At 40.3% G+C, this 26,467-nt stretch overlaps 1 protein-coding gene across 1 annotated transcript in view; it reads left to right on the top strand.

The window, feature by feature from the left end:
* The first annotated feature begins 1,803 nt into the window (after positions 1 to 1,803).
* LOC115792407 (acetyl-CoA carboxylase 1-like) overlaps positions 1,804 to 26,467 on the top strand; it is a 33,818-nt gene continuing 9,154 nt past the window's right edge. Inside the window, 46 exon segments of the mRNA XM_030746929.1 lie at positions 1,804 to 1,948; positions 2,624 to 2,882; positions 4,390 to 4,522; positions 4,881 to 5,019; positions 6,894 to 7,003; positions 7,097 to 7,177; positions 7,270 to 7,351; positions 7,354 to 7,368; positions 7,505 to 7,611; positions 7,719 to 7,829; positions 7,926 to 8,135; positions 8,226 to 8,396; positions 8,938 to 9,099; positions 9,295 to 9,458; positions 9,563 to 9,713; positions 9,922 to 9,996; positions 9,998 to 10,026; positions 11,675 to 11,902; positions 12,131 to 12,281; positions 12,372 to 12,506; positions 13,727 to 13,873; positions 13,964 to 14,057; positions 14,060 to 14,151; positions 15,239 to 15,339; positions 15,471 to 15,559; positions 15,692 to 15,816; positions 16,082 to 16,195; positions 16,964 to 17,077; positions 17,195 to 17,284; positions 17,392 to 17,510; positions 18,537 to 18,560; positions 19,495 to 19,638; positions 19,742 to 19,844; positions 19,937 to 20,044; positions 20,158 to 20,214; positions 20,477 to 20,521; positions 21,848 to 21,889; positions 22,442 to 22,657; positions 22,796 to 22,951; positions 23,045 to 23,269; positions 24,085 to 24,240; positions 24,338 to 24,484; positions 24,708 to 24,977; positions 25,407 to 25,504; positions 25,672 to 25,792; positions 25,951 to 26,061. Of these exon segments, the coding sequence (XP_030602789.1) occupies positions 1,867 to 1,948; positions 2,624 to 2,882; positions 4,390 to 4,522; positions 4,881 to 5,019; positions 6,894 to 7,003; positions 7,097 to 7,177; positions 7,270 to 7,351; positions 7,354 to 7,368; positions 7,505 to 7,611; positions 7,719 to 7,829; positions 7,926 to 8,135; positions 8,226 to 8,396; positions 8,938 to 9,099; positions 9,295 to 9,458; positions 9,563 to 9,713; positions 9,922 to 9,996; positions 9,998 to 10,026; positions 11,675 to 11,902; positions 12,131 to 12,281; positions 12,372 to 12,506; positions 13,727 to 13,873; positions 13,964 to 14,057; positions 14,060 to 14,151; positions 15,239 to 15,339; positions 15,471 to 15,559; positions 15,692 to 15,816; positions 16,082 to 16,195; positions 16,964 to 17,077; positions 17,195 to 17,284; positions 17,392 to 17,510; positions 18,537 to 18,560; positions 19,495 to 19,638; positions 19,742 to 19,844; positions 19,937 to 20,044; positions 20,158 to 20,214; positions 20,477 to 20,521; positions 21,848 to 21,889; positions 22,442 to 22,657; positions 22,796 to 22,951; positions 23,045 to 23,269; positions 24,085 to 24,240; positions 24,338 to 24,484; positions 24,708 to 24,977; positions 25,407 to 25,504; positions 25,672 to 25,792; positions 25,951 to 26,061 (5,703 nt within the window). The 5' untranslated portion in view covers positions 1,804 to 1,866.

The following is a 26,467-nucleotide window of genomic DNA, read 5'->3' as shown; positions in this document are numbered from 1 at the left end:
TATCTCCACTAGCCCATACTGAACTGAGGAGTAAACATCTTTGATATCACGTGTTTGATGCTGCAGACCAAAATGAAGAAAGGATGTATACACATGTTCAAAATTAACCTCTCCATTAGCCATTGTAGTGTTTTAAAGTGAAGCTTAATTTTAATCTTGAACTAAACTTGAGCTTCCTGTCAGACCATTTGCATAAAGGAAATTTTTAAATAAAAAAGCATGACTTTTGTCCTTTCATACTATTATAAAATGTATTTTCTGAAAATTAATCTTAATGCCATAAAAAAAGGGGGGGGGGGGGGGGGGGGGGGGGGGGGGGGGGGGGGGGGGGGGGGGGGGGGGGGGGGGGGGGGGGGGGGGGGGGGGGGGGGGGTGGGGGGTGGGGGTGGGGGGGGGGAACACAATTGTTCCTCTGGCAATATACACAGGATGAACAGTCCCCCTCCTTAATTTTCGACATCCCGAGGGTAACCGTAATCCACAAACTGTCGTGTTCAGACTGCATATTTGCCATCATGGCGTGAAAGAAACTGTCTCGCTCACAGTAGGATCGGCTACAAAGCACGCCCACTTAGCATGACAAACACCTGCAACAGTGAAACATGCACCTCAAAGATTCAGTACAACTGAATGCCTAATTCTGTAACATATATGTACCTGTGTACATTCCTTGACAGCACACGCTGTACATGCATGAAGTACCACCTCTTCCGGGTCTCTCCCAGCCCTCTACGGCCTTAAACACGCCCACTACCACCCTAAACCCGCCCATATGATTTATCTAGAAACTGATTGGAGCTCTGCGAGCAAAGTCACCATAGATCTAGTTGAAATAGACAAAAGAGTCGCCGCTCAAACGCTTATTCTACTGGCATTTAATTTCATTATTTGACTGCAGCCTAAAAGAAGGGGAAAAAACCCAAAACAAACAAAACAAAACATGGCTTTGTACGTTTTTAAAGTCACAAGAACACAATAGACATGCTCTTTAATACCTGGTTGTGGATGGTACAATTATAGAAAAGTACACTGGAATTATTTTAATTTCAGGTGGATTAGCTGCGGTTATTTTGACTCAGTTTTCTTTAAATGTGAACACTCATTTAATTACACTTAATTTTAAGTTATGTATAACTTCCAACCTGACATACCATATTTATATTTAGTTCATTCCCTTACCAGCGGGAGAAACTGAATGGATATACTGTATATAGCTGGTGCACCTAATGCTGATGGCGCCAGGTGTACCGGCTGGCGTGTAATGCATTTTCTACGTACACTAGCTCTATAGCGGAAGCTGCTGACGGAGGTCAATGCCCAAGAGTAACCTGCCTCTGCGCAATCATCACATCACCCCACTCTCCTGCTGTTAAAGCGTGAGACGGTGAGGTGTGACCTCATCATGATGTGATGTTTTCATCATCACTCGGAAGAGAGATGTCTGGCAGACGCAATTAATTTATCGATCTTTTTGAATCAACTTTTTTAAGGATTACGAGTCGGTTTATCTCCACCGGTGAGTCGCTAGCCAAGATGTTTATCTCTCATGATGCGGCGTCTGCCGTCGGTTGCATGCATAAGAGTTTCCCTCTACACTGCAGTACAGTACACCAGTCGCCAGTACAGTCTGCGCTATTATATTAGTGCCATTACTGTGGAATTATAATTGTATTAGCGGCTGCCGGTAAGCTAGCGTTATTAGCACCTGCGCCTCAGCTTATCTGCGGTTGCTGTGTAAGAAGCTAGCTTTCACCGGACAGGTAACCTTAACTAGTCAATTCAGCGGTTTTTCTAGAAGGCGGTTCTTATGCAATTAAATAACGTTAATGACGTAAAACAACATTTTCGGGCAGCTATCGTTTTGTGATGTTCCCCTGGTTCACATTTGCGGTGTCTGTGGTTGCAGTGCTCGGCTTGTTTTTCTGGTCCCGCAAGCGCCTACAGATAGGTAAGGTGTGCCCTACCTGCGAGTCTGCTCTTTCCATTTGCTCTAACAGGTGGGCTTTTATAGTCGCAGCAACCGGTGACAGCAACTTGGCAGTTAAGTTACGTCTTACCGTTTACGCACGTGGCTACGGAGCATTGGTGGTAAATTGGCGAGGGCACGGTCAGTATTGCGGAAGCTAACGCTAGCGTTTAGAGTAGAATCACCTGTCTTAAACTATTGTCTTGCCTTTTGTTTCTTTTTTCAGTTTTATTAAATGGCAGATCCACGACAGCTCTGTGAACACGTGGTTTTCATACAGGCTTTTTATTTTATGATGTGGCAGGTTACTGATACAGTGCTGCACTGCGCCTGTCTGTGTGATTACTGGTGAAAATGTAGCAATCACTGCATGCAAGTGCTATTCTTTAATGTTTTGTTATTAACATTTTATGTAAACAACTGTTTTTGGTACGTTCACAAGTGACACTTTTTCCACAGTCTGCACAAAATGTTTCAAGGCTCCTGGGAGAGTTCACTTGTTGCAATATCAATTCCATTATCAAGAAACTTAAGTTCATGTAACCCACTTTTGCAATAATGACAAACAGTGTCATGTTCCAGCCAAAGCAATCTGTGCCGCACTTTACTCTGTACCTCCTTTATAACTGCTGCCACCACTGGTCTGCTTGTTGTCAGTGTTTGCAGCCTGTGCCTGTCGCCCAGCCATGGCACAACAGGACGGTGCTGCCAAGAAGAACCCGGCCGTTGGGGGATTGCACTCTCACTTCATTGTGGGATCCGTGTCAGAGGAGAACTCAGAGGATGAAAACCAAGGCAAGGCAGACATGCAGCTGGACGAGAAGGAGACTCGATCTTTGTCACCGTCTTCTGGTAGCTCGGACAGCACCTATGAAATGGGCTTCGACCACATCGACGGCCCCTTGCACAATTTAAGGTTAGAATCTAAATCTGCTTTGCTTGTCAGTGTTGATTTACAGTTTTCTAAACAATAATGCAACTGAAATATATATTTCAGTCAGTCATTTGTAAATGTTATGTTCTGCAGGTCAAAGTTATATTTTTCTTCAATAACATAATGCAAATGAGAGATACTGAAAGGGAACCTGCAACTTCAGTGCTGTCTTTGTGAAATTAATGAACAGATCTGCAGTAAAAAATGATACGGAGCATGCTCTGTTTAGATTATGTACTTTTCCTTCGCTTCGTAACTTTCAACAACATGTGGAAAATGTGGTTTCTCTAGTAGCCCTCTGCTAAAAGGTTTCTCTGTGCCCTGACTGTATGGGGAGAGCAGACATCGACTTCAGAATGTTGGTTTGGGAAATTTCAAATGTTTTACAGACAGTAATTCCCAATCCAACTTTTGAAAGGAGCTATTCATAATAGAAGCCTCCCTCAGATTTTTCGACTGGTTTCCCTGCTCCTCTGTGTTTTGTCACTATCACAGAATTTTTTTTTTTTAATTTTTTTTTTTCTTTTCTCAAAATCATCACATAAAAGTTGAATGTCAGGATTATACCAGTCTACAGAATATCTTCCCTGTAATTTCACTTTTACAGTTGAGTTAAAACTGTGTGTGCATTTTATGTTTTTGTGTGAATTTGAATTCTAAGGATTATTATTTGCAGAAACACATGGGAAACCTGCAATTTTTTTTTTTTCCCCGCATGCTGAGATTGTTTGTGCAGTAATCGGGAGGTTTTAAAACAACCTCAGTTTCAGTCAGATTTTTGTGCAATCAGTTTCACAAGAACAAACAATGCAAGGGAATGAGCATTAACCGAAAGATAATGGGATGCCAGTTTCAAAACTGGAAATACTGGATGGGGGTTATCTGCCTGCCCCACTCACTTCAACAGCTGGATTGATTTGCCTCGTGCCAGAGCGTTAGAGTGATGTAACCATGCAGTGTCATGCCACATAGAAGCCGACCAGCTAAACGAGCCCAGGCTCTTCCACACCCAGTCACTTCCCTCCCCCCTGTCCCATACTACCCAACTCTCCCAATTCTTCCTTTCTGGGTGGAGCTTTGATTTACAGAGCTCTGCAGTTTCTGTTGGAAGCACTTGTCCAAACATGTAAACATGTGAACATGTTTGTGAACAATATGTTCTACTTTTTTTCCTTCTATATTGTTTTTTTTTTTACTTCTCAACACCTACTGTTGTCATAGATTCTCATTCATATGCATAGTTAAAGTTTTCTGCTCATTTCACTGACTTATCCACAAGTTATAAAAATCTAAGATAAGAGAAATTAATCAAGTCTTGTGCTACTGAGAGACGGGGTGTGTCAGTATAAGGTGATACTAGTATAATTTTATTTTCTGGGTTGTAAACATGGTCATATATTTAAACAGCTCTCCCTAACAGCTCTTATTTCCAACACTAAACATGTTACAAAGGGCTGTTATGCATGTTCTTTGTGTTTCCTTAAAACAGATCAAGCATGTCTGGCCTGCACCTGGTGAAACAGGGAAGAGATCGAAGGCGTATTGACCTCCAGAGGGACTTCACTGTTGCTTCTCCTGCTGAATTTGTCACGCGCTTCGGTGGTAACAGGGTCATTGAAAAGGTAACAAATGCTGTTTAAAGCTAAAAGTGGCCCTGACAAAATAAATCCTGTCATATAGGGGCATGCTCAGTATAATTTACAATGACGAAGAATAACATCTGTGAAGGATTCTGAATTGGAAACGCACATCAGAGATGAACAGCGGTACATCAGTGTACTTTTAAGCAAATAAGGCAAAATTGACCAATGCAGCTCAGTGATCTTGGATGTTCTGAAGTGAAAATCACAAGATATTGATTGACATAATGTGATAATATGTCAGTCAAATAGATGGTGTATTTGCATTCCATGACCTTAGTGCTGTGACATGATTAGACTATGTTAGTAATAGTAACTGAACTGATATCTGCTTTTCCAGGTGCTTATTGCAAACAATGGCATCGCAGCAGTTAAATGCATGCGCTCCATCCGCCGCTGGGCCTATGAAATGTTTCGCAATGAAAGGGCGATCCGTTTTGTTGTCATGGTGACCCCAGAAGACCTGAAGGCCAATGCAGGTGAGTTTTAGCATGATTTCCCTGAACAGTACACTAACTAACTGAATGTAGCCCCAGCGTGGAATTTTTCACTTGATATCAACAGTCACCTTTTTTTTTTTTTAAACATCTTAATTACATTTTAACTACAGTGTAGCTAGTTTGACTGGCCTTTTCACCCTGCTGCGCAGTAGGTGTGAACAGCCAACTTTGTGAACCAATAAGTCAAGACTGAGTCAACGTAGGAATTTCAAATTAATACCATAGGTGCATCTACTAAAAATCTTCGAGAATTTAGAATCTCAGTGATCTTGACGCCAACGACAGACGTCAGGTTTTCTGAAAATCTTGTGACCGCGATAACTTGATAAAGGATTAACAAACCTAATAACATAGATGTGGATCTACCAAAAAATTTTGGACGAGTTCCAATTCTGGATAGTCTTGTGAATTCAATAGCTTGGGAAGGAGGTCACACAGGATTTTTTTTTTTTTTTTTAACTATGCCATATATTTATTATATAGGCTTCTCTTATGATAGTTTTAGGTGCATCTACTGACAGTCTCTGATACTCTGGAATTTGGTTACCTTGATGCAATACATGCATTTTTTTATTTTTATTTTGCTGGTTTCTCAGTAGCACAGTATAATATGTAGCTGTACAAGCGCCACTCTTTCAGTCTTTTGACAAAATTCCATTCAAAGTTTTTTCTCAATTTGCGTTCAGTGAATTTTCCTATCTGCTGCCAGATTACTGTAACTGTACGGATTTTCACACCAGGGCACAATTTAATAGCAGAATTGTTAAAAGATGTTCTACACTCATTGTTTCATTTTAGATTTTTTTGCCTTTTATGTAAATATGGCCTGAAATGTTCTGTCCGTATTGCTGCAGTTTGTAATCAGAATGATGATGAGGGTCATAGACTGACTCATATGATGCATGGATTTAAGTTTTTAAACTCACCCAACAGGGTCACCGGAAGCCAAGCTTTTTATTAGGCCTAGTAAAATACTCATTTCCTTATGGGGTTGGAAGGACATATTTTTATGTTCCTGCATGTACTAATAAACATGTCAGTTATAGTCAACAGTATATTTAAAAACCTGGTGAAAGATATGAAAGAAACGGTAACACAAAAATCGGTGTTCGGCTATTTGAAGTCCGCAAAGCACTGTGGTGTCAGTTATTGCACACAGACCGATCATATACATCAACTACTGTATGCTAAGAACCTTCTTCATTTTTCAACCTGAAAAACATTTCAGTATTCTTTTGTGATGAAGACATGCATGCATTTTAGAGGTAAAATATCATAGAGCTAATATACTAGTAATTCATCTTTTCATTTTATAACCACCCGGCTTACAAGCTGCCGGGCCTTTTGGGATGAATAAAATGGTTCTAAGAATCTGCAGGGTGAATATGTAATAGGTCATCTGAATAGTCACTCTAGTAACTCAGATTTCAGTGTTAGCTTTTATATATTACATACCATGGAACTAACATGTTATCGAGTTCAATATTAGTCAAAAGCCCCTATGGTCATAAAGAAATGCCCAACTATAATTCTTACCATAATAATGCAAATCACAGAAAGTGACAGTATTCTTAGTGATTTATATTTATTATGATTTTAGCATTTTGTATTCCTGGTTCTTACTTAGGCATTTGCTTTTGACTTGATATGGAGAATAAAGTCACCAAGGCTCAGATGCACCCCATTAAGATCTACTGAGACCTGTAATTATGTGCTCTAGGACTTGTGCTTCCATGAGGCTGAGAGCTAGCACTGATGGCCGCCAGTATTTTTGGTCTGGTAGAGCAGGGTTGAGACTCATTGACCATATTTTGTCGTGTTCAGTTTTATTGTGTCTTTTTTGTGCTTTACAGAGTACATCAAGATGGCAGATCATTATGTGCCTGTACCTGGAGGGACTAATAACAACAACTATGCCAATGTTGAGCTCATTCTGGACATTGCTAAACGCATACCAGTTCAGGTATCGCCAGAATATTTTTCAATAGTTTCCACTGTAATTACCAAGTTTATTGTTTATTTATCATCTGCTGTTGTATTGTTTTATATATTATAGGCAGTGTGGGCTGGATGGGGACATGCCTCAGAAAACCCCAAACTCCCAGAGCTCCTTCAAAAACATGGCATTGCTTTCATGGTAAGGGATGATGGTCAGCAAAGCGACCATCAAATGTTCATTTGACTAAATAACTTAAGACGGACGTTTTAAAATTATTCTCTCTTTTCTCAGGTCCACCAAGTCAGGCTATGTGGGCTCTTGGAGACAAGATTGCTTCCTCCATTGTGGCTCAGACGGCTGGAATTCCAACACTGCCTGGAGCGGAGCAGGTAGGTCACAGTTTGCAGTCTCTGAATATTGTAGCTGGTCAACATTCCTAAGATTTCAGATAAGAAATTTATTAACAATGCACAATGGTACTGAAAAGCTTCTATGCTGAATGCATTTTTGATTTGTCCGTCTCAGGCCTGACAGTGGAATGGACAGAGAACAACCAAAAAAGAAAATCGTTTAGCGTTCCTCACGACTTGTATGAGCTTGGCTGCATCCAGGATGTAGAGGATGGCATGAAAGTAAGCACTCATCTAACAGTTCAGAATGTCAAATGAGTGTTTCATGCACTTTGGTGTTTTGTGCATATTTGCACTTGTGCTTGAAACCTTGATGTTTTTGTTACCAGGCTGCAGAGAAAATTGGCTACCCTGTAATGGTGAAGGCCTCAGAAGGTGGTGGAGGAAAAGGGATCCGTAAAGTCAACTCTGCTGAAGACTTCCCTAACCTGTTCAGACAGGTAAGTGCAAATGTACAGCCATTCCTGTTTTTGTACTATGGTAAAGTGGGGTTTTATGCATTTTGTAATCTCAAGAATATATTTTGTCTTTTGTAGGTCCAGGCAGAAGTCCCGGGATCGCCCATTTTTATCATGCAGCTAGCCAAGCATGCCCGTCACCTGGAGGTTCAGATTTTGGCGGATCAATATGGAAATGCCATTTCCCTGTTTGGCAGAGACTGTTCTGTGCAGCGACGTCACCAGAAAATTATAGAGGAGGCACCTGCTACCATCGCCACTTCTGATGTGTTTGAGGACATGGAAAAGGTATCACCCAGCATAATTTACGCTTAGCTGATAAATGGAGATCAGCTCCAACCAACTTCAAGCTTGAATTAATCCGAGTTCTCCTCTCAGTGTGCGGTGAAGCTGGCTAAGATGGTGGGTTATGTAAGCGCTGGTACAGTTGAGTACCTCTACAGCCAGGATGGCAGCTTCTATTTCCTGGAGCTCAACCCTCGACTTCAGGTGGAACACCCGTGTACTGAGATGGTGGCCGACGTCAACTTGCCTGCTGCCCAGCTGCAGGTTAGTTTCACCTATACAATAGCACGCAGCTGCATTACACATATTTTTCTCTACAGGACAGTCGCAGACTAACAAAAAATTGGCACACTTCACCACAATTGATGTTATGATGGGCCCCTGGTTGCTATGGCAACAGACTGCAGCTATGCAAAGTGCAGAAACATTGCAGTAGATCTGGGAGTTGTAGCAGTGATGGGTCACGTGGTCTGCTTTGCAGTGTTTAGGATTGTGTCTAAATAGGTCAGTGGCAGTGAAGCTGAAGGGCTGGGAGGGCTTTGTAGTCGAGCAGATTGGGTGCTGCTGTGGGAGTGACACACCGTCTGACTCAGTGCTCTTTATCTTGGGTGCCTTGAAAACAGAAATTATAAAGTTCACATAAGCATGACAGAGAAAACCTATGGGGCTTCTTTATTAAAAAATCTGGGGGAAAAAATCATTATTGTCTATGTATGCAGTTTAGTCAGCTTGTTCTTGTATTTCCATGCTAGTTTATGATCATGAGTGCTGTGTGTGGTGCTGTGCTAATGCTATCTTTTTTCAGATTGCTATGGGTATTCCTCTTCACCGAATCAAAGACATCAGGATGCTTTATGGGCTTCAGCCCTGGGGGGACTCACCCATTGACTTTGAGGGTCTGTCAACTACCCCTTCCCCACGGGGCCATGTCATTGCAGCTCGTATCACCAGTGAGAACCCCGATGAGGTACGGTTCACTCATTCCTGATATGCAGAATTTTTCTATCCAACCTTTATACCTGCTCATGTTATTGTGTAATTAATATATATTTTTCAGTCTTTTTAAATAACAGACTATTGTACATATTTAGAGATGCTTCTAAATGTTACTATTGCTTAAATGTCCAGTTTGCATCAGCGTATTTATGGTGTGTAATTGCAGGGATTCAAGCCGAGCTCTGGAACCGTGCAAGAGCTGAATTTCCGCAGCAATAAGAACGTGTGGGGCTACTTCAGTGTTGCAGCTGCTGGAGGACTGCATGAGTTTGCTGACTCCCAGTTTGGACACTGCTTCTCATGGGGAGAGAATCGTGAAGAAGCTATCTCGTGAGTATGCTCATAATTTGAAAACATTGCTCATATTGTTTATTACTGTATTTTATAGGTCACTCCTGTACAACTGTCTAACCAGAGGTTATGGCTTCTTTTAGTAACATGGTGGTTGCGCTTAAGGAGCTGTCTATTAGGGGTGACTTCAGGACGACAGTGGAATACCTCATTAAGCTGCTGGAGACTGAAAGCTTCCAGCACAATAATATCGACACAGGCTGGCTGGACAGGCTTATCTCAGAGAAGATGCAGGTATGTGGAGATGATGCAGCTGTGGCCACTGGACGCTGTAATGACAGGTTACTTAATGTTTGACCCATGTTTTAATGTCTGTATTGAAACCGTAATATATTTAGATGTTGGGATAATAGTCTCCTTGGTTTGTCTTCTGATATCACACAGTCTGTGATGCATGAATTTTTTTTTTTGGGCTAAGTTGTAAAGTGTAATTTATATGCAGGCAGAGCGTCCTGATACCATGCTGGGAATTGTGAGTGGCGCTCTGCATGTAGCAGATGTCAATCTCAGGAACAGTGGTTTCCAACTTTCTGCACTCCCTGGAAAGGTAAAAATATAATGCATAAAATATATGTGTAGAATGTAGCATTGTGCAAAAGTCTTGAGCCACACTTCATTTCTTATATATTGCTAGCAAAATGGGAAAAAGGTGCAGTGATTTATTAAAATATGTAAACACACATGGATATACAGGATATATGACAAGAATAGAGTTTGTACAATTCTAACACGCTTGAAAATCAATATTTGGTATGACTACCATTATTCTTTCAACACAGCCTGCCAAGTTTTCTTATAATTTCTTCAAGTAGTCTTCAGGAACAGTTCTCCAGGCTTCTTGAAGGACATTCAAAGCTCTTCTTTGGATCTTGGCTGCCTTTTGTTCTTTTCTCTTTCAAGATGAACCCACACTGCTTCAATAGTGTTGAAGTCCGGGCCCTGGGGAGTCCAGTCCATGACTGAAAGTGTTCCACTTAAAAACCCAGGCACACTTTTACTGCTTTGGTAGTGTGTTTGGATCATTGTTACTGCTGGAAAATTAAGCCATAACCAATCAATCTTTCCAGATGGTATTACATGGAGGATGAAAATCTGATGCTGCTTTTAATGTGCTCATAATTCCTTCAGTTTTGACAAAATTCCCAAAACCACTGACTGAAATGCAGCTCCAAACACTGATCACTCCATAAGACCTATTAGCATACCTCAGACCTTTCTTCCTGTTTCCCTTCTCTAAGAGTGGCTTCTTCTCACCCTATCACTGAGACACTCTCTGATGAGGCTCCAGAGAGCATTTGCTGTAAATATTTTTTTTTTAGGTCTGACATTTGTCCAGATTCCTCAAATTTTTAAGGGCACACTGCGCCGAGATAGGCCAAGTTTTTTGGGAATCACCTTGTAGGTGCAATAATGCGAGGTTAAACTGTTACTGTTTTGGATTTGTAACCGGTGGGTCAAAGTGCTGTTATAGTAAAGTCAGTGAACAAGTGTGTGAGGTTTGATGGGTCTAGCTTGAACATTATGCATCTATGGTGTGAATTTGAAGATCCTAGATGAGATTGTTCACAAGATTTTCAGAAAACTTGACCTCTGACCTTTATCCTTAGGTCAGTGTTGCCAAGATTTGAACTTGTGAGTTTTTTTGTAGCTCCATCAATGTGAATTTGAACATCCTAGGTCACATCACTCTTGATTTATGGCTAATGTTAACGTTTTTGTGGAACAGATGCTGTCGCTGAATAGCTCAACTTTTTCTTCCAAACAGCTAAGCAAAAGAAAAAAAAATGGTTCTTTGGTAAGTTGTCTGTTATGTGTAGACACAACACAGGTTCATCCTTTGGGTATGTGCCTTTTTATGCTTAAGTGATTCATAGGTCAGTGTTAAATAGGTTTACAAAAAAAGAAAACATCCTCTGAAAATATTCAGGCACAGGAACTGGAAATGAGTGGAAAAAAGTGTCCAAAGAACAACTTTGAAAGATGTTCAGAAAGCTGGAGAGCTATTGCTCAAGACCACTTTCAAAAATACAAAGGGCACTGGCTCTTTGGAAGCAAAATATAAAGAAATGAGTGTGGCTCAAAATCTTTGCACAGTACTGTATACTTCATTGTAATCAAGTTCAAGCAGTAGTAGAAAAAAAAAAAAAATTGCGTTTTGGATAAAGGACTTGAGACACTCTGTACTCTCTGACCAGGGGTCAGGTGCTGCCAGCGCACACACTTCTCAACACTGTGGATGTAGAGCTGATCTATGAAGGTACTAAGTACGTTCTGACAGTGACTCGTCAGTCTCCCAACTCCTACGTGGTCATCATGAACAGCTCTTCTGCTGAGGTGGATGTCCATCGGCTCAGTGATGGAGGACTTTTGCTGTCTTATGATGGAAGCAGCTACACTACGTACATGAAAGAAGAGGTGGACAGGTAAGAGAAACAAAAGCCATATGAAAGGACTGTTACTATTTTAGCCTCAACTTTACCACAGAACAGTCTGAAAGAACACAGGGACCAAAATGTAGTGACTTTTTTTTTTTTTAATATCAGTCATTACCTGGAAATAGTTCATTAATTTAATATCTTCACAGAAAATATGGGAAACAGAAATCTTCTAATTTCTACTTCTGTTTACACTATTTTTTTTTTTTCCGGCAGGTATCGCATCACAATTGGGAATAAAACATGTGTTTTTGAAAAAGAAAATGATCCTTCGCTGCTGCGATCGCCTTCAGCAGGAAAACTCATTCAGTACACAATTGAGGATGGCGGGCATGTGTTTTCTGGCCAGTGCTACGCTGAAATAGAGGTACATTAGCTTAAAGCTTAGTTGTGTGCTGTCCACAATGCAGATGGAATCTTTATATGCAAATAAAGATAATGTATATTTAAATTTCAGGTTATGAAGATGGTAATGACCCTTACTGCTGCCGAGTCTGGTTGTATTCACTACGTGAAGAGGGCTGGAGCAGCATTGGAGCCTGGCTGTGTCATTTCCAAGCTGCAGCTGGATGACCCGAGCAGAGTGCAGCAGGTACTTTGTCTGACTACTGCTGTTTATTGCTGTCACAGGTACAGTTTTTGTTGTGTAGCAAGTAGGATTTTCCCTGTGCTTAATACAAAATGGCCATAAAATGTAATAATTCTTTGTCACAATATTAAGTTAGAGCATCAGTTTTTATTTTAATCTCATTTGATAATAACTTTATGAGCATTAGTTTGAATATGCGGATGTGTTTAATAACAAATCATTTTATGGAGTCGAAACATCACTGAGGGAGAGACGTCCAGCAAAATCAAAGGCTCAGTTATATGAGGGGAACTGGTGTGTTGGTGTGTATGGGAGAACCAGCAGTCATCTGAACCGGGCAGATATCAGAAAGCAGGCTTAAAGGTGCACAGAAAGAAATTCAGAACTAATGATGCTGAGCTCGAGCACCAGCAGCACCAGCATCTCAAACTAAGCAACAACTGAACCTGAATATATATATATATATATATATATATATATATATATATATATATATATATATATATATATATATATATATATATATATATATATATATATATATATATATATATTAGGGGTGGGACTCAATTTAACATGAGAACTATTAATTTAACTTTAGTTAATGAATGAATCAATATACATAAGCTTAAACTTCAAAATTTTATTTTCCCACCAGTCTACTACACAGACCAACGAAGGGCAGAAGTGCTCCTGTGATAAGCAAACTCCTCAAATTAAAGTTAAACATCGTAACTGGATAGTTTTAGTCAACATTAATGTCTCACTTAATATAGTTGGAAATTAATCATTCGCTCAGCTGTATTCCTTGATGTTGTTATGCTTGTTTGAACAGCTTATTTTTAATAACGAATTAAAATGAAACCACAAAAAGGAGCAAAAGTTCGTTCTCCGTTTAACCAGCTGCTTTTACACAGCTGGGCTTCGCACTCACGGTTGGTAGGCGACATGAGCTACGCAGAGGTGAGGGCAGGCGACGCTGATATGAAGGCTAGCCGCTCACTTCCAATCTTTGCAGTCTTCCTGGCTGCGAAGGACGTGGGCCGGGTCCTTCGAAGGATGCGGCCCCCGAATTTGGACATTGTGCGTTGATATAATCTGTATGCTGGGAATTCGTGCACTGAGAAACTTTCCACGGTGCAAAGTGCGAGATAATATATTATTGAGACACTGAGTATTCACAAAAACCTGGTAACTTAATAGGTTTTTGTATTGTCTTGCAGGCTGAGCTGTACACAGGGACCCTGCCTTCTATCCAGGCAGTGGCTTTGAGAGGAGAGAAACTACACAGAGTCTTCCACAACACACTGGGTCATCTTGTTCACATAATGAACGGCTACTGTCTTCCTGAGCCTTTTTTCGGTGCTAAGGTAAGAATTCACCTACACTTATGTGCACACCGGCACTAGCTCACTCGATTTCGAACGCTTCCTGAGATGTGCTTCTTTTCTGTCTCCTAGCTGAAAGAATGGGTGGAAAGGCTAATGAAAACCATGCGCGATCCCTCGTTGCCGCTGTTGGAGCTCCAAGACATCATGACAAGCGTGTCAGGTCGCATCCCCCTGCTGTGGAGAAGGCCATAAAGAAGGAGATGGCTCAGTATGCCAGCAACATAACCTCTGTGCTTTGCCAGTTCCCCAGCCAGCAGGTGCATCACAAACACATGCACGCAGCTCATATTTCTTATTATACGTACCTTGTGAACAGCTCTTGTCAAGCACCTGAAGACTAAGGTGTGGTTTAACTATGAGAATGTGACAAGAGTAGAACGCAAATCAAATGTCATCAAGATATTAATACTTATTCAGAGTATCAATTACAAAGACTTTAACCCTTTTACTCCGAATGCATCCACCGTGGCACAACATACTTCAAAAGTGCCGTCGTTCGCAGACTTCTGGCAACAAATAACGTAATACCCCTATATGGCTGTGACGTGCAATTTCTGGGCTTTTAGGAACTGTTTGCATTTTTTCGATAGGACAAACGGTTGCAGAGTTACAGTAATAAACCAGCTGATCAACATTCCTTTGATCAGCCGACTCTGCGCTGATATGCCACGTCTCAGTCAGCTTCAGCAGCGATCGCCCGGCGTTAAAGGGTTACCAGCTCAAGTTTTTTTTTTTTCCCTACAGTTTGCCTTGTTTGGTTAAAACCACCACTGATAAATAAAGCAGGTTCAGGCAGGTGTACAGTCATGTAAGCCCAAGGTGTGAGGCAAACAGCTGGCAAACTAATGTCAATTAAGTTCTCTACTATTCCTTTGTCTGGGTTGTGTAAGTTATTTAACTAAGAAAACGTGCATGCCCATTAGGTAAAAATGAAAACCTAATCTGAAGGAAATAAAACTTGGTGAGCAATTCCAGAAATATTTTAGGACAATGTACAAACAAACCCTTTTAGTACCAGCAAAAGGATGTAAAAATATGCAAATACAAAGACTAAATAAAAAAACATTTCTTGTAACTTTTTATAGAATTTATTTTGCAAACAGTAAATCAAAGTGGCCTCATGTTTGTCTAAGAATGCAGAATGAGTGCACCATATCTGGGTGTGTGTGAGCAAATACATTTGTGGTCCAGAATCTCATCTTCCTTTTTAGATTCTTTACATAGTCTGGATATAACACAGGCATGTTCAGGGATGGGTCATCAATGCCACTGGGATTAAATTCTTATGCGTCTCCACTGCTGCTGGGATTAAATGCTTATATTGTTTATCTCCCGTGTTTCCAGATTGCCAACATACTGGACAGCCATGCCGCTACTCTTAACAAGAAATCAGAGAGAGAGGTCTTCTTTATGAACACACAAAGCATTGTTCAGCTGGTGCAGAAGTGAGCAACATACTCTCTATCAGAATATCATCCATAGGTTTTAAAGTCAATGCTTTGTCTAGATGCTTTAGCTGTACAACAGCAAACATTCGTGTTGTGTGCAAAACTAGACTAGTTTTTGTCTCCAACAGGTACCGCAGCGGCATCCGAGGTCACATGAAGGCAGTGGTGATGGACTTGCTTAGGCAGTATTTAAAAGTAGAGACCCAGTTTCAGAATGGTGAGAAACAGTGATCGGGCAGTTTCTTGCTTGTATTTTAGAAGAATTGCACTAACACTCTTTCTCCACTTGATGGCGCTCTTTAACCTCAGGTCTGCTGTCCTGTATTTACCAAAGCTTTTATGTTAACAGGACACTATGACAAGTGTGTCTTTGCACTGCGTGAGGAAAACAAAGGCGACATGGCCAATGTGCTCAATTATATCTTTTCCCATGCTCAAGTCACCAAGAAGAACCTGCTGGTTACTATGCTGATTGTAAGTATCCCTTCTGACTGATTTAGAAATCTCTCTTAAAAATGAATAAAAACAGAGTTACACCTTCATCATACCCTTATGTTCTCATTTTATCTAATTTAGGACATACTGTTATTTCATTAAGGCAATGCATGTTTATTTTCTTTAAATAAACCAGTATTTCTTATATGTTAATAATCCTGAAGTAAATAACTTAAGCCTTTAAGCGATCATTCTGGTAGTTTCATGTTATTTAGTGTTATGTAATGTCTTCTTTTGTGACTAGGACCAGCTGTGTGGCCGTGATCCAACACTCACAGATGAACTGATGGCCATTTTGACCGAACTCACTCAGCTCAGCAAGACAACCAATGCAAAGGTGGCACTGCGTGCTCGACAGGTCAGAATTGAATTAATCTTGGTTGACAGATTATATTAAAATACCAAAAACATACAAACAACAATAAAGTATTACTATTCTTAGCAGAAAGACACTGTTAGTCAAAAAAAAATAATTTTTAAAGTGTGTTTTTTTTTTTTTTTTAACCTTAAAAAATGATTAAGGCTGTGGGTGGGCTCAGGTAATGCTTGATTTGTAATACTGTGTTTAATTCTCTGGCATAACCTGACATGCACATTCCAGGAAATATAACTGCACTTTGCAGTGCTCATTTTATTGAAGCAGTAGCCAGTATTCTGCTGTTGTAGCCATACAGTGTGTTTTTTGTTATTTCTCCGACAGTCTGTGTAGATAGAGACTGGCGTCTTCTCTCTTTCCTGTTGAATGTAACTGTTGCTCGTGGTGTATTAGCTCCAGGTCCAACAACAAAAGCTCACTTTCACTTGTGATGGCTGAGCAATATAGAGACACCAACACACCAGTGTAAATATGACACAATACTATGCTTTCAATTAGGCTCAAGTCATGGGCAGTGGTGAGTATTTCACCACCAGATGTCACTATATACCCTCCACTATGGCAGACAGAATTTCTTTTAAAAAAACAACAATAACAAAAAACAGACTAAAATATGTGTAAATTAACACATTAAAGTGTGTGGCTGGAATTGTACAAAGGTAGACAGTGTCTCAAAATGTAAAGGAATGCATAATTAAGTATTGTGTGCTGTGTTATGAATAAAGGAACACATTTATCTTTGTTTCCCAGGTATTGATAGCTTCCCACCTTCCCTCTTATGAGCTGCGACACAACCAGGTGGAGTCAATCTTCCTCTCTGCCATCGATATGTACGGGCACCAGTTTTGCATTGAGAACCTGCAGGTGGGCATTAAAGGACATGAGTGGCAGTCATCAATTGTTTTGAAAATCTATTAAGTGTTCAAGGTGGATAATTACTCTTTTTGTTTTTCTTTGTTTTTGTTTTGTTTTTCCCCCTAGAAACTGATCCTTTCAGAGACATCCATATTTGATGTTCTGCCCAACTTCTTCTACCACAGTAATCAGGTTGTCAGGATGGCTGCCCTTGAGGTGAGAGGAACAAGACTCTTTTCTATAAATCAGTTTGTCTGAATTGAAATTGAATAAACTCTGCAAGCACTTCACTGACTCGCATTGCCTGTCTTCAATAATGTCAGGTGTACGTTCGCAGAGCATACATTGCCTACGAGCTCAACAGTGTTCAGCATCGACAACTGAAGGACAACACATGTATAGTAGAGTTTCAGTTCATGCTTCCGACTTCACATCCCAACAGGTATTGCTCATGTAAATGGCTGAAACACGCACACGTTGTGCGTTACTGTTCTGCTATCCTGAACCATCCTGAACCTGATCATTGTTCTCCATGTAAATGTTCCCATGTGGAAAAAAAAGAAGGTATTTTTCAGCACTGAAAATACTTTTCTTGGTTTGTTAAAACGGGACTGAGCAATTAAGGTTCCAGCCTCAAGAGTCTCATGTCACCTGCTCTTCCTTAAGTTCTCAGGGACAAAAAAAATGTTTTTTTAATCTGGCACATAAAACTGGAGAATGAGAGTAAAACCAGAGACAAAGTCACACTTTGTCTTGTACCTGCTCAGTATTTGAAAAGGCTTTTAACAGACACAGTACTGTGGCATTACTGTTGCACTCACATTTTGTATCCCACCTTAGCAGTTGGTCTATGTGTGGCTGTGTGTTTGGTGTATTTGTTCTGTTTGTTTTGGTGTATTTGCTTGCAGTAACTAAGTAGTGCTAGTCTTTGTTGAGTTCAGTTTGTTTGCACAGTTAGTTTTAGAAATCCTCGCACTCATTCATTCGCATGCTTGTGTCTAAAATAACACGTTTGCCTCATTAATGTGAACTGCAGAGCAGCATGAGAGTGTGATGTGATTCTCTGTCTCTGTTCAGAGTGTATTTCTGAACAGAGATTTGTTTTTGGATCACATGATGCATGCTGTGAAGGAAGCAGTTAGGAAGTGAAATGTGTGTTTATTGTGAGAAAGATATTTCAAGTTTTCTTTACCTCCAGTTTTAACATTCATTACATCCATTTGGAAATACAGTTGGATGTATACAAGGTATGATCACAAAGTTCTGCAACTCCATCCATGAAATTTTCCAGACTGATTTTCCCGCAGTACTCGGGCACCCAGTATACCCAAGGATGGAGTCACAGAACGCTGCGGTTGTACCTGTGTTAAAGGACTCGGAGTCACATGCACACACTTTGCTACACCTAGACTGTCTTCCTCCTGATGCCTGACACTAACACTTAGTAATCCATGTTGTTTGATTGCAGAGGGAACATCCCCACTCTAAACAGGTATTGTAAACCATTCTTTTTATTGCATTGACTACTGTTGACTAGCTAGCTGCATGAATCAGGCTGTAATTCAAGCTGACATTAATCCATTATCAAGTTGTTGGTTATTAAGCTGTTTTATGTTTTAGATTTAGTAACTCCAGTCGATCTAGTCTAGTCTGGTTGATAATTGCAGTGTAGTTAAATTTTACTGACATCAGCATGGATTTCAACCTTTCTGTCAAAAAATGTGTTCATTGATGAGTGCCTGTTTCTGTTGAAATGACTGGTATGTGTCTAACTACTGTGTGTATGTGCTTCAGTATTGTGAAAGTCTAGAATAACTTGGGATGTAATTTGGTGTAAGATTATTGCATAAAATTGTGGGAGAAATCATATATAGCAGTACAAATCTCCAGAAGTGAAACCTCTGACTATCCTGCCAGGAAAATGTCACCTTCAGTCCTGGAACATGTAAAAGCCACGGACACTAAATTAAAGGGAACTAAACCCCAGGACCCTAAAGCAGCAGCTAATGAATCACAGGATGATAATGCTGAGAAGAAAAATGCATCAGATTTGGAATCTGTGGACAGGTTTGACACACAGAACCTCTTGAGTGCTCATACAAGGTGTAACTTCTGGGATGCCTTCTTAGAATCAAATGACTAACACTCTTAAAAATGAAACACAAACATTTGAGGGGTCATTCTGGTGGTTTTAAGTTTTCTTGTTCTCAGCAAAGAGAACTTTTCTCTGGTTTAAATTTGACTAACATGATCCATCCAGAAGTCCTTGCCTACAGTATAGCTGCTGTCACTGTGTTCAGTTGTCATGGTTCTTACTTGTTGCGATTTTGTTACTGCTTTTTTTTTTTTTTTTTTTTTTTTTTTTTTTTTTTTTTTACATTTGAGCCTCATCCAGTTTTTATAATCTTTCTTCTTCTACACCCTAGAATGTCATTCTCCTCCAACCTGAATCACTACGGCATGGTGCATATGGCCAGCGTGAGTGACGTTCTGCTTGACACATCTTTTACGCCGCCTTGTCAGCGCATGGGAGCCATGGTCGCTTTCCGCAGCTTCCAGGATTTCACTAGGTTAGTCTTTATGTAAAAGAATTCTAAACTTGGGTGCTTTTCATTGAGAGTTGAAGATAATATTGCAGGTATCACTAATGGATTTGTTTTCCATCTTTTATAGAAACATACCAGATGTGTTGAGCTGCTTCTCTGACTCTCCTCCCCAAAGTCCAACCTTCCCAGAAGGAGGCAATCCTGTCCTGTACGGTGAAGAGGACAACAAAGTGAGGAGGACAGATTTCTACCAGCCACTAGCCTATCACTGACCCCTCTAGCTGAGACTTATAATTAAATCTGTATTTGCTCTGTCACCCAGAGTACCCAGGATGAGCCTATTCATATCCTGAATGTGGCTATAAAGACCGACAGCGACATTGATGACGATGGCCTGGCAGCTATGTTCCGGGAATTCACTCAGTCAAAGGTGGGAGATGGCTACAACAAAGGTTTTGTTTCTTGTGATTTAAGAAGATAGATTTAAAGGTTAGAGATGGCTAGATCTTAACATCCTGACTTTTTTTTGGTTCCTCATTCCAGAAGTCTCTGCTGTTTGAACACGGCATCCGAAGGCTGACTTTCCTCGTGGCTCAGAAGGTGAGGTTTCTGATAATTTCCTCAGAAAACTGTCTTCACCATCTGCTGCCTCGCATGTCAGCAGTATTGAACCGCATGTACTGAAATGTAACAAACTGAGCTTGATTCTGTCCTTTTGTTGTTACTAATATGTTATTAATTTTCATAATGAGTGGCTTTACTATAGGAATTGTGATAATAATTTGCATTTGAAATTTAGCTTGTATTCCTTGTTTTCTGTCTCCTCCTGCATGCCTTGCTTTTGCTACATTTTTGATGACAGGATTTCAGGAAGCAAGTCAATTGCGAGGTGGACCAAAGGTTTCATGTAAGTAGCAGAAGACAGAAGAATTCTGTCGTCAGCAACTGTCACTGAATTTGTTTCACAACTAACACACATTGCAAAGTGCACATTTAAAAAAAAAAAAATTATCCAGACACTCGGCTGCAAAATACCACTGTAGCTGTTTTTAACAATGAGGTAGATTAAGGATCCCAGATGACAGCATATTAATATGCAGGCACTGATTCTGTTTAGAAGAGACTTCTTTATCTTTGCCATACAAACCATGACATCCTGCAGCTCCTTGTTTTATAAGAGGTTTCTGCTTCTATTTCTTCTGTTGTACCAGTTTAAATAAATCAGACTTATTTAATTCTGAATCAAAGATTTGGACTAACAAGTTTGTGAACTCACTAATCCCTCATTTTTCAGATGTAAATACCCTATATGTAATGGGACCAACACATTTTGGCCACATGAGAGTTTGAACCCTCAGTTGTGGCAGTTTTGTGATGTAGCCTTTATTTTTCAGAGTTTGACCTGTTGTCAAGAGACCAGCCATCATTTAAATGATAGGGATTTGGAATGGCGTTAGATCAGAAAAGCCCAGTTCTTTCATCTCTGCTGTCATTTTGACAACAATACACATGTATCTTTCTTTTTTTTTTTCCAATTGATGGCCCCCATCATGGTAACAGATGTCTCTATCATTGGGGCCTCTGTTGTTTTACTTGTTATGCATGCTCACTCTGAAAAGATTTTTCCTCAGTTCAGTGTATTGCGGTGGGTGATTTGCAATCAGAGTGTTAAATCATAGCTGTGAAGGTTTACGGTGTGTATACGATTGCAGCCGTGCAATTATTATGTGGGCTGTGAGTTGATGAGGGCGTCTCCAATCCATCTGGCATTATTTTGGCAAGTGGGACACTTCATCTGATAACATCAGACAGGTCTGCCAGGCATTACTCCGAGAATCACTGGATCGCTCTCTTTTTAAAAAAAAAAAAAAAAAAAAAAAGGCATGTTTTATTCATTAGAATGTAATGGGTGCTTATATATTGAGCCTATTACTGTTATTATGTTAGCTTGCTGTCTTGGTGAATACATGGTGATTTCTTGATAGGGAAATTATCGCAGTAAAGGAGCATAGGGCCCACTGCATGTAGATTAAGGTCCTAATCATGACTGTTTTATTTATTTATATTTTTATAGCGCAATTTCAGTAAAGACCATAATGGCTTATTTTGAGCTGCTATAATTAGGCTAATAGTCAAACTAATTTGTCATTCTTAACACAGAATTGCAGATGTTTGTGTTATGTGCAGCGTTTTGATTCATTTATTTTTCTTTCTCTCATAATTATTTACACAGAGGGAATTCCCCAAATTTTTCACATTCCGTGCCAGGGACAAGGTACGTGCTGGCATAACACACAGTGTCCAACCTTCAATATAAAATATATAAATGTTTTTGCTTGAATGTCCAAACTAATGTTGAGCCCATGGAGAAGTGACCGTCTATTGGAAATGAAAATGAAGCCGCATATTTAGGGAAGAAAACCAGACTGACCACATGGTTCCAAGCAATGTTAACTTGAATTGAGTCACAATCAGTGATGGCTCTTTATTTCTGCTACTCCTGATAGTTTCACTACAGTGACGTGACTAAAACTCATTAAACTAATGAACTCTTTAATTATGTCTCCCATTTAAGAGAAATGACACCCATTAGCAGCTTTCTGAGATTGATATTGCCCATGACTTAATTTACTTAATACAGCTCATGGGTGTCATTCTACACTTATACCGAGTGATCATGAAACTGGCAATTTGAACTTTGTCTGTTAATGTAAGAGGTGCTACTCGAGGAAAAAGGGTTTTCAGTAAAATCGTGAAGCAAACTTGTTTCAGTCTCTATAGCAGGAACGTTCCTGTTTGTGATTGTATCCTGTCTGTGTCTCGATAGTTTGAGGAGGACAGGATCTATCGTCATTTGGAGCCTGCATTAGCATTTCAGTTGGAGCTCAACCGCATGCGGAATTTTGCTCTCACTGCCATCCCATGTGCCAACCACAAGATGCACCTGTACCTGGGTGCAGCCCGAGTGGAGGTGGGCACAGAGGTTACGGACTACCGTTTCTTTGTCCGAGCCATTATCCGCCACTCTGATCTGGTAACAAAGGTATGAGTACAAACCAAGTTCTTTACGAAAAATTACATTTTGCATTTTGCACACTTTCGTTTTGTGCTTTCATTTTTAGCCCCCAATTCTGTCATGCCTGACTCTGTTGAAATGTAATTTGCTCTCTTCCTTCATTAGGAGGCCTCCTTTGAATACCTTCACAATGAAGCAGAGCGTCTGCTGCTGGAAGCTATGGATGAACTTGAGGTGGCTTTCAACAACACAACTGTACGAACTGACTGTAACCATATCTTCCTCAACTTTGTCCCTACAGTCATCATGGACCCATCAAAGGTTTAGAACAATGTTGCACATAAACACCTCATTCAGAGAGCACATTACTGTCATTGGGTTTGCCTCTTGCTAAATTTTTTCTTCAAACTTCAGATTGAGGAGTCTGTGCGCTCCATGGTGATGCGTTACGGCAGCCGTCTGTGGAAGCTTCGAGTCCTGCAGGCCGAACTGAAGATTAACATCCGCTTGACTCCAACGGGGAAGCAAATTCCTATCCGCCTCTTCCTTACTAATGAATCTGGCTACTACCTGGACATCAGCCTCTACAAGGAGGTCACTGATTCCCGAACGGGACAGGTGGGGCCCAAAGACCGACAGGTGGGGCACTCACACATCATCCATCTCATCTGCTTATTGTCCATTCACTGGCAAAGGGCATCAGCTCCATCCTGGAAACCTCAGCTCCTACAATGTGATTTGCCAGACTCTCTTGTAAATCTTTCAGTTGTATGCGTCATAATAGAAGTTTTTAGGTTTATTCACCTGGAGTAGAGATCCAGTATGGTGTCTTGCCCTTAGCCTGATGGACAATTCTTTTAGTAATGTCTTTTTTTCTAACAGCAATTCAGGTAAGACACAGAAAATCCATCAATCCAGCCATCCATCCATTCATCTATCAGTCATCACAGCCGTCCATTCAGTAGTAAGGCAGTGCTGAAGGGGTGAAATCTACATGAAGCAATGAAGGAAATGTTCTATGACAGTCAACGCATTTCACATCTCATTTTTGACTTTCTAATTTTTGCTCTGTGGTGGTTCCATATTAGGGAATGTTAGAGGTTCCAAATTTGTTTTCTGTATGAAGACTGTGATATGGTTATGAAAAAAACAGGGGACTGCTATAGGAATTGTAGCTGTAGCCATTTAATCCATTAGAAATGAATATTGTTGGAAGGATAGAATAAACCAAATTTAAAGTGCTACCATGGAGGGGAATTCTTTTTAAATAATGGGTCTTTTTCAAAGGCACATTATTGCACTTTTTATAGGGTGCTGTTGTATGTGTTGGTAGCTATGAGAAATGCTTGTAATCATCATCGTCATCACTGTCATGTTTTTGCTTTCATCTTAATGCCAAGGTTGTTGAAGAGATCCATGTATGAGTACAGTGACCTTGTCTTCCTTTTTTCCAGATTATGTTCCAAGCATATGGAGACAAGCAGGGCCCCTTGCATGGCATGCTCATCAATACACCCTATGTTACCAAGGACCTGTTGCAGTCTAAGCGCTTCCAGGCACAATCTCTGGGCACTACCTATGTCTATGACTTTCCAGAAATGTTTAGACAGGTACTGTACAAAAATGTACTTTTTGAACATTGGGCTTAGCTTCTGCTTAGAAGTGCTGAATAGTAACATTATTCTGCCTATTTCATCCTATCGTCAGGCCTTGAAAAAGCTGTGGCACTCATGTCAGGCCTACGCTGACTTACCTCAATGCCCTCTTCCTTCTGAGCTGCTCACCTTCACAGAGCTGGTTCTTGATGCTCAAGGTCAGCTGGTACAGATGAACCGACTGCCAGGGGGCAACGAGGTCAGTGTTTAAGTTTAATGCGTGAATACAGACCTTTTAAAAGCGGAGATGATACCTTTTTGACACATTCTTCTTTACACAGTCACCTCTTATTTCAAAATGTACAAATTTTCTTTTGTTTTGAGTCTCACTGACTATGTTAATGAGTGCTTGTTTAATACTTTATTGCATCTATTTGTGTATATAACAAATGTAATACAAATTCTCTATGTTGTCTATCCAGATCGGTATGGTGGCATGGCAGATGACCCTGCGGACTCCAGAGTACCCAGCAGGACGGGAAATCATTGTCATAAGCAATGACATCACACACAAGATAGGCTCCTTTGGGCCCCAGGAGGACCTGTTGTTCCTGCGAGCCTCAGAGATGGCTCGGGAGAGCGGCATCCCCCGAATCTATATCGCAGCCAACAGTGGTGCCCGCATTGGTTTGGCAGAGGAAATCAGACACATGTTTCACGTGGCCTGGCAAGATCCAGCTGATCCTTACAAGGTCTGCCAGCAGAGTCTCAGATACATAATGCTATACTTGCACTTTATTTAAAATTATATACAATTGTTTTGGATTTTACGTGAAATCCACCAATCAGCATTTGACTTTCTAGTATTCTTAATCATTTTAGTAAATTTTGTAATATTATCTGCTATTCTAAAAGATTTTTTTTGTCATAATTGCTGTCATTAACTCAGACATCAGCTGGTGGCTGTTTTAGTTTATTTGTACTTAAAAGTTTATGATATTATAATTTTTTATTTATTTTTACTGAACATGTGTCATGCAGATTCTGAAACTGTGTTCTGTCAATTATTTTTCTTTCATTTTTTTAATCTTAAAGTTTCTTGCCTTTCCTTCTTCTGCATCTTCTTCATTATCTGCTGTCATTAAGCTGTCGACATTTTTTCGTTTGCATTTTTCCTGCAGGGTTTCAAGTATCTCTACCTCACACCTCAGGATTACAAGAAGGTTTCAGCCCTAAACTCAGTGCATTGCGAGCATATAGAGGACGAGGGGGAATCTAGGTACATTTTCTAATAAGCATTAATAGTTCATTTTGTATGTGAGGAAATTATTTTATAAGCTTTTCATCCGTCAAGCTTCAAGCACAAGATGTGACACATGGAAAGCTAGTAAGGGTAAGGGAAGTGGTCACATCTGGCTTTGGATGAATATATGTGTTGTCACGCAGGTACAAGATCACCGACATTATAGGTAAAGATGAAGGGCTGGGTGTGGAGAATCTGAAAGGGTCGGGAATGATTGCTGGAGAATCCTCTCTGGCTTATGAGGAGATCATCACCATGAATCTGGTAAGACTCAAGTGCACACTTGTATGCAAAAACATATTTATACATGTAGTCTGCTGCTTTGCCTTGAGCTTGTATGTTCTTTTAAGAAGAAAGACTTGCTCTGTATAATAAGTTGAAAAGCTGGCATGTGGTTACCCTATGCTTGTCTTATCCTCTAGGTCACATGTCGAGCCATAGGTATTGGAGCCTATCTGGTGAGGCTTGGACAGAGGACCATCCAAGTGGACAACTCCCACATCATCCTTACTGGAGCCGGAGCGCTCAACAAGGTAAAATGAGTTAGGAGAAATTTGAATTTTGTTACACTACAATGACAGACCCTTTCTGCTGTTGTAGAAGGAAAACATGGTTGTGTTGAACACATCTGCACTCTGCATCTCCTGTAATGGAGAATGAACACCAAATGAGCTGTTTCTAAATTAATATAATTAATGCATCTGTGCTTTAATGAGCAAGCCAATATATATTCATTAGTTGACTTTTACATTTTTCAGCTAATATGGGAGGAAGGTCAAATGGATATGTCCTTTTGTCTTTTCTTCCTTTTTATTTATTTATTTATTTTTTGAATGGTAAAATAAATAAATAAATAAATAAAAATGGCAACTGATATTTTTTTTTTTTGGGGGGGGGGGGGGGGGGGGGGGGGTGCTTTGATTTTTCTGGCTTGTTCCC

This window comes from Archocentrus centrarchus, chromosome 14 (assembly GCF_007364275.1).
Source record: "Archocentrus centrarchus isolate MPI-CPG fArcCen1 chromosome 14, fArcCen1, whole genome shotgun sequence".
Classification (NCBI taxonomy): domain Eukaryota; kingdom Metazoa; phylum Chordata; class Actinopteri; order Cichliformes; family Cichlidae; genus Archocentrus; species Archocentrus centrarchus.
The sequence above is the reverse complement of the archived record's forward strand: the minus strand, read 5'-3'. Positions and strand labels throughout refer to the sequence as shown.